This window comes from Trachinotus anak, unplaced genomic scaffold (assembly GCF_046630095.1).
Source record: "Trachinotus anak isolate AG129_WGS33_773 ecotype Australia unplaced genomic scaffold, CSIRO_AGI_Tana_v1 ptg000002l, whole genome shotgun sequence".
In the NCBI taxonomy this organism is placed as follows: domain Eukaryota; kingdom Metazoa; phylum Chordata; class Actinopteri; order Carangiformes; family Carangidae; genus Trachinotus; species Trachinotus anak.
Window position 1 is genome coordinate 21,660,065 of NW_027273853.1, and position 7,436 is coordinate 21,667,500.

The following is a 7,436-nucleotide window of genomic DNA, read 5'->3' on the forward strand; positions in this document are numbered from 1 at the left end:
TGTGCATGTGTGGGTTTCTTTTTGTCCTCTTTTGTGCTTGTGAGATTCAGAGCCAGTCTTTCATTTGAGACCCCCATGCTCTCACAGACAGGTGTCTGCCTCTGCACGGTGCAAGTGGGGTTTGCGACTATGTGTGTTTGAAGCTCCCATTTTTAGTTTGTGTCGGGCGTCTGTGAGTCATTTATGTGTATGAGTGTGTTTGTTTGAGTCGACTGCTGTTCCGGGGTTTATTAGGATGCTGGATATGAGCTTTGGGGTTGCGCAGGATGCTGGACACTGCTGAGTTGCTGTGTGTGTCTGTGTGTTTGTGTGTGTGCGTGTATGCACATTTGATCTGCATTTGCTTTCCAGTGTCTGTTTTGTGTTCTGATTTTAAGTGCATGTAAATTAAATGACAAAAAACTACCAGTGATTGTCGGCTTCTGTTTTTGTTGTTTTTTGTTTATCACATTGGTTCCATTTAGCAGAGACTGAATCTGTGTAATTTTAAGAAAACAGCCAGAAACTCTTTTCTGTTATTATTGCTGTAATTGTGCTTATTTCAAATTGTGCAATTTCCTTTGCAGCGTTGAATTCAATATATTACTTTTATATAACCAAATAAAAACTTTTATAAAGTATAAGATGTAGAATAATTTCAAAATCAAACTGTCTATTGCAGCTATTGCAGAATTTATTAATTATGTTTTCAGTAATGTCCATTCCTGACATGGCACAAAAATAAACTCAAGATTAGTTAATGGTTGTTATTCTACCATAACACTTGTCATCATTTCATTGCACAATAAACCCAAAAATAAATAAATAAACAAAGTTGTCCTGTATCAAGAGAAAAATGTTTGACTAACTTCTTTATTTGTGTAAAGTGGCACTTGGCTTTATAGGTGGAGGGAATTACAGAAGGGGTTGTTTGGTACGTTTAACAGTCCATAATGTCTCTCTCTTCCTCTGACTCTCTGTCCCCGCAGGCATTCATTCGACCGTTCAGGGAGCACCACATCGATCCAACCGCCATCACTCGCCACGACTTCATTGAAACCAATGGCGACAACTGTATGATCCCCATCCTGCCGCTGGCTCACATGGCCTACAAGTTCCTCACATACACACCAGGTAGCACACACACATACATACACACATGCAAACGTAATTGCATTTTCTGGATTTGGCTGTCAAGCACAGAAAGGACACATAAAGGCCAGTTTAGCACATGCATGATTGTCTTCATGTCAGATATGGAACACACAAACATTTCATAGGGAGGAGTGAAACCTGTTGTTGTAACTATGAAATCAAGGTTATCAAAGCTCTGGTATTCTGTATCCTGTGTGAACATTTTTTCTCATTCACATTCCTATTACCTGTAAATAAGACATTTGGGGGCGCAACAGTTGTGGTGTTTTGAGCCATTCTCCAAGATCTCACTCTCTGTGCACAGATTCCCCACCAGAGGAGAAGGGACTGCTAGTACATGAATGTGATCAGTCACATTCTTCCCAGCCATAAACACTTTTAGTTTGCTTTCAGTCAAATAGCCTGAAGGTGTGACGTGAATGTTAGGATTTAAGGTGATCAACTACAAAGGGTCTGACAACCTTTAGCAGTGACTTCTTTTTGCAAGATGCCAAAGTATCCCGGCCTCTGAGGTGAGAGAAGTCCGACCACTGATCATGGCAAAGCAGTTTTACTGGTAATCGTGTGCACTGACCTTATGAGTGCGGGGCAGGAGGGGAGGGACCAGAGGAGGAAGATCAGCAGGAGAGACAGAGCAACCTGTTATTGAGGAGGTGACACCTCCACCTGTCATGTCTGCACTCCAGCTTGAGCCAAAAGGTCGCTGATGGGTGTAGAGGAGAGGAGTTGACATCAGTTAGGCGGTTAAAGGTGAGGTTAGCCCCGGAGTCGTGGGGTTAAGCTGTTCACAAGCCTCTCTGAGTGAGTGTCTCTGATGTGACTGTTACCCTGGTAGGCTGGATATTTCAATCAAAACAAACAAACAAACAAAATTATCTGCCAACAATAAGGAATTAACCTGTAAATACAGTAGCAGCCTCCATCTTCCTTTTTGGGAAATAATGATCCCAACACTGTATAAAATACAAAAAATAAAAATATTACAAATGGTAATATTAAGTGTTGTTATAGGGACCTGTCAGTTACACCACTGGTTGGCTGGCTGAGTGTTGCTCTTTAGAAATGATTTGGTGCTTTGTTGCTAAATGAACCAACTTTTCAGATCCTTTTGCCAACTTTCTTTCAAAAAAGCACCTTGTGACAAATCCAGGAATATTTGGACAAACCTTAGCGACTTTCCGTAGAAGAGGTTAACCAGTATTGCAGGTACACCTCTCCATGCGCCTTATTCCATTGACAGCGCAGCAGCTGATATGAATGAGAGTCTAAGTTTTTCTATAAATGGTCATTATACAAGCAAATATAGCTGAAAGCACAGCACAGCCGTTGTCTTTAACTTGTTGTCACTGTTTCATACTTCTTCCATTGTCTGATAACAGAACCAGAAAAACTTGTAAATGGGGACAGCTTTATTTGGTATTCAGCTTCTCAGAGAGCAGGAGAGAAGTGAACAGATAAAGGGCTGAAACCAGCTGACACTAGGCTGAAGGCAAATAACCTGCCATGCCTGTCCAGTCACACACTTGGGTTTGACCTTGTTCCTCTATTAACTGAAATAAGATAGATAGATGACAACAACAACAACAACACACATGGAAAGAACCCTTAACCCCTGTGTTTTTGAGTAAAAAAAAACAGACTGGTAAAATCAGCTGGTAAATTGTTGTCAGTTTTTAAACTATAAAATCTCAATATCAGTATTGGCCTTGGAAATTGTGTATCAGTCGGGTTAACGTACAGGTATGTGTTGTTGAGTTTGTTGTGTTGCAATCTTTTCTTTTAGCATGTGTTTAGCAACATTTTGTTGAAATTGAAAAAGGTACATATAGAAAACTTTTCAAAGTCTCAGATTTTTTTTAATCAATCAATGGGAGAGAAGCACCCCAGCACATTACTGTGTGGTGAAGGCAGACTTATTCTTGTAACAAAATTAAAGCTATATTATACAATTTTTTCTTTTTTTTTTTTTAAGAAATGTTGTATATAACTATAACAATATGTAACTATATTGTCCCATACCTGTAACTATACAAATCAAGTATACAACTTAAATAAGGCTTTTCCGGGTTAAAAGCTGAATTCTCTGTCTAAACACAGTCAGAAATGTCACATACTAAAAAAAAAAAAAAAAGAGAGAATGATGAAGTTAATAAGGAATACAGACTAAGAAATCTGATACAAACGGAAAGGATGTAACAAATCTATAGAAATAAAGACATGAAGGTAAGAAGAGTGGAAGGGAAACACATAAAGGTCAGCTGCTTGCCCGCAGGAGGGATCAGGGAATAAGAGAGGCAAGAGGGAGAGGGAAGGAAAGATTAGAGGGGAGATGGCAGTAGCGAGGTCCACTTGTAGGTGACATCCACACCTGTCATGTCACGCACCACAGGGCATCAAGAGGTCACGAGACAGAGACAGGGAGAGGTGCAGTGACATCTACACCTGTCATGTCTGCACCTTAAGAGGTCACTGCTAAGAGTTTGAGACAGAGGGTGAGAGTGCATGGAGAAGAGAGGCAGCGAGGCAGGCTGGGGGGTGGGGGTGGTAGAGGGTCATGTAGCGGTAAGATGACATCTAAACCTGTCATGTCAAGCTCCTCACAGTGTCAAACGGTCACCAGACAAAGACAGAGACAGAAGTAGATGGGCAAAGCTGAAAGCAGTGAGGTGACATCTCCAACTGTCGTGTCTGCACTTGAACTGGGGTCAAGAGATCGCTGTTTCAACCAAAGAGAGGGAACGAGGGATGGAGGCAGACAGAGAGAGGACGGCTGTAAGTCATACTGACAGAAAGACTCGAATGAATAACAAAAGTGAGCAGAGTGACAGGCAGGCTGCAGACTTCTGTTTGGTTTTTAGCAGGTGGCAGATGAGACTGATGGAAACTAAATGTGTAAGTCAGTTTTATTAAGCAGGTGTGGGCAACCCAGTTACACTTACATCCAACAACCACTTTGCAGATTGTTGCCCTGCATATAATTATTTCCAGAAATTCTGCACACAGCTGCTCCTGTGTGTGAGTCCTGACATATTTGTCACCTGTCAGCTCAAATCAACACTGACAACACAATCCCCAGATACCAATGACATCTTCAACAACTGCTTTCATGGTTTCAGGCTTAGCAATAGTCTACATTTAGGAAACCTAAATAACACTCAAACCCAGTGGGCACGGACACTGATTATTCCCATTTTTAGCCACACTGGCAGTGAAGCTGGGGGATGTCTTTGGACTCCAGTAACTCTCACCAAAACAGTAAACTTTTGTTTTTGTCCAATACCAGCAAAACTAATGACATTCCCATCAGTCTCAGCTGTGCGTACTAGCTAACATACTAGCATGCTCACACGCTAGCATGCTAACATTACGTGATCAGTGTCAGGATGATAGCATTGACATTTTGAGCATGTTAGCGTGCTGATGTTAGCATTTAGCTCAAAACACTGCACAGGTTCTCTCGCCATCTAAATGAGACCATGCGTTTAAATAACGGATTAAATACATGTGCTACCCCCTTGGTTTTTAATAAGCTTATTGTATGTTATGTATGTAAAATCTTTGTTTGTAAACTTGTAACTGTGGGTGTCAATTAAATATTGAGGAGTGAAATGTATAAAAATTTCCCTCTAAACTGTGGTGGTGTAGATTTATGATATAGCATGAAATATCCAAGTAAGTATTCAAATAATAGCAAGGTGTTTCTTCCGCTCTTAATTACGCTAGATACCTGCTGCAACTTTTCACACTAAAAGCCTAAAGGCTCCTAAACCTGTGGAAATGGAAGAACATAAAATAGGGAGGTCTCTTACTAAAACATTATGGGATATACTATAAGTGCAAAAATAAAGATGACTATCTTATAATAGTGTGTCTCAAACTAAGACCTGCTTATTCTTAGGCTGAGGTAATGAAAAGGCATGATCACTATGTGAGAATTTATGGCGTTTACTCATAAATTAAGAACAGAACATTTGATTTTTTTCCACTTTTTTTTCCAGAATCTTATTTCTATTATTCCATATAAAACTTCACACCAGACCCAGATTAACATTACACTGAATAGAAGTACATCCCTGTTTCTCAGTTACATTACCTTTCATTCCCTGACTCTTTCCATTGGTGCACAGCTCTGAATGACCATCCTCACCCTGTAGCCTGTTTGAAAAGGAAAAACATCACATTAGAAATCGCTGCGCTCCAAATTCTTTTTGTCTGTGACTTTGCCACAGTGTTAGTAAACTGTTGTCCCCTAGTCCCCAGCCTCCATCTTAACTCCAGCTCCACCTCCATCTGAATGTCACACAAAAACACAGCACACATTCTGTCCAGTCCCAGGACGCCTCTGCAGGAAAAATGTGCAGCTCTTTTTGAGGATGAGAATGGAAAAGCAGAAGTTGTTTTAAATATTTAAAGGTGAGGGCTGATGATTCATTGTAACATTTTCACATCAGAAGGGATTTTACACACTCAATAAAGAACAGACAGAATTTGCAGAGAGTGATTTTCTTGTGTGATGGCACACAGGAGTAGAGGGGTGAAGAGTCTCACCCCTGGCTGACAGACTTAAGTTTTCCTTTTGATGCCTGCGGTGCTGTAGTGATAGCACCGTGCTAAAACAGTCTGGAGTAATTGGTGAAGTTGATGTCTGATGACTGATCTGCCCTTGGTCTCTCTGATTTTGGTAAACTGTAATATTTGGAAGACATCATCACGGCTTACTGTCTTGTTGGTTTTATGTTAAAGTGTATTATATTTCAGGCTATTTTACATTCTCTCCTCATCATCCTACTTATCTCTCTTTGTCATCTCCTCCTCTCTCCCCTGCTGCCACTCTTCCCCATCTTTCCCCATCCTCCCCACCCAACTCCCCCGTTCTTCATCCTCCCCCTCGGTCTCTACATCTCTCCGAGGCTCCTGCCAGCATCCTCTCTGTGGGAGTGCTATGCTTTCATGCTGGCCCCTTTTCATTACACTAAACATTTTGATCAATTATTCTTTCTTTCTCCCTTTCTCCCTTTCTTTCTTTCTTTCTTTCTTTCTTTCTTTCTTTCTTTCTTTCTTTCTTTCAGAGGCCTTGGCGCCATCCTATCCTTGGGACTGTTACGTCTTTGCCCTGGCGGTTTTCGTGACGCTGACCAATCAGATCCATAAGTGGAGTCACTCCTACTTCGGCCTCCCGCGCTGGGTCATGCTGCTCCAGGACTGGCATCTGGTGTTGCCACGGAAACATCACCGCATCCACCATGTCTCACCACATGAAACATACTACTGCATCACTACAGGTGAGACTGGGACTGCAGTACAGCACTGTAGAGTGGCAAAGTTCAAATTCTTTCAGTGTATGTTTAAATCAACAATTACAATTACATATTAACAGAAGCATAAATTGCAAAGAAAAGTTGAAACTCAATTTAATAAGTACATGAATTAAAAGATGTCCATGTGTCACAGTCAGCGCTGTGCAGTCACTGTGGTGGTCCTGGCCCGGTCCACACCAAACATGCTGGACCCCATCTGATCCAAACAAATGTATTTTGGTTTCATCTGACCAAAGAATGTGCTGCCAATATTCAATTATTCATTCATTCATTCATTAATCTTTCATTTTTTGTGAGCAATGGGTTTCTTTTCGCTGCAACCACTGCTGCAACCGTGTTTCAGCTTATGATTGGTACCTTACTGATGCTGTTGAACCTTCTTCTATCTTTATGAGGTCTCACATCTATCTGGCTTCTTGTTCAGGCAGTTCCTCACCATGTGGAGCCCTGTTGCATTAGGCACATCCCAGGCCAGGCTGATGTCAGCTAATCTTGAGGACGTAGGTCAGCACTCAGCCACTCACTTATATGGGTGCTGATCAGTCCTAACTCATGTTGCCTTTATTCCAAAAGAAGTGGGAGGTGTTAGAGTAAGTAATCTGTAAGGATGTGTAGTTCTTCTGGATACATCTGGGAACTGATTAAAAATATTGGCCAAAATTTATGTTACACTGTAAATTCCTAAAATTAAAGCATTGCTTTTTTTTTGATTTTGCATCAGTCACACAACAGAGAGACTGAAGGCTTAAATGTGTGTAACATGACTTTGACCTCTGAATACTATCAGATGTTTATTGGTGTTTATGTTGTGGGCAGCCATTTTAGATCGCCATAATTGAAGCTGATGACTCCAGAATGACTTCACTTGCAGTCCTCAACAGATTCAAATAAAATGGCGGCCATGTCTGTCTGTCTGTCGGAATTCTTATAAATAACTAAAAGAAACTGTTCTGTTTGCGTGTGTGTCTTTAGAGACACACACAG

The 7,436-nt window shown here is 41.0% G+C and overlaps 1 protein-coding gene across 1 annotated transcript in view; it reads left to right on the forward strand.

The window, feature by feature from the left end:
- The window catches only part of LOC139637350 (plasmanylethanolamine desaturase 1), a 38,927-nt gene that overhangs the window by 25,855 nt on the left and 5,636 nt on the right, over positions 1–7,436 (forward strand). The window contains exons 4-5 of the mRNA XM_071506005.1: positions 969–1,113; positions 6,204–6,416. Of these exons, the coding sequence (XP_071362106.1) occupies positions 969–1,113; positions 6,204–6,416 (358 nt within the window). The remainder of the gene's footprint in view (positions 1–968; positions 1,114–6,203; positions 6,417–7,436) is intronic.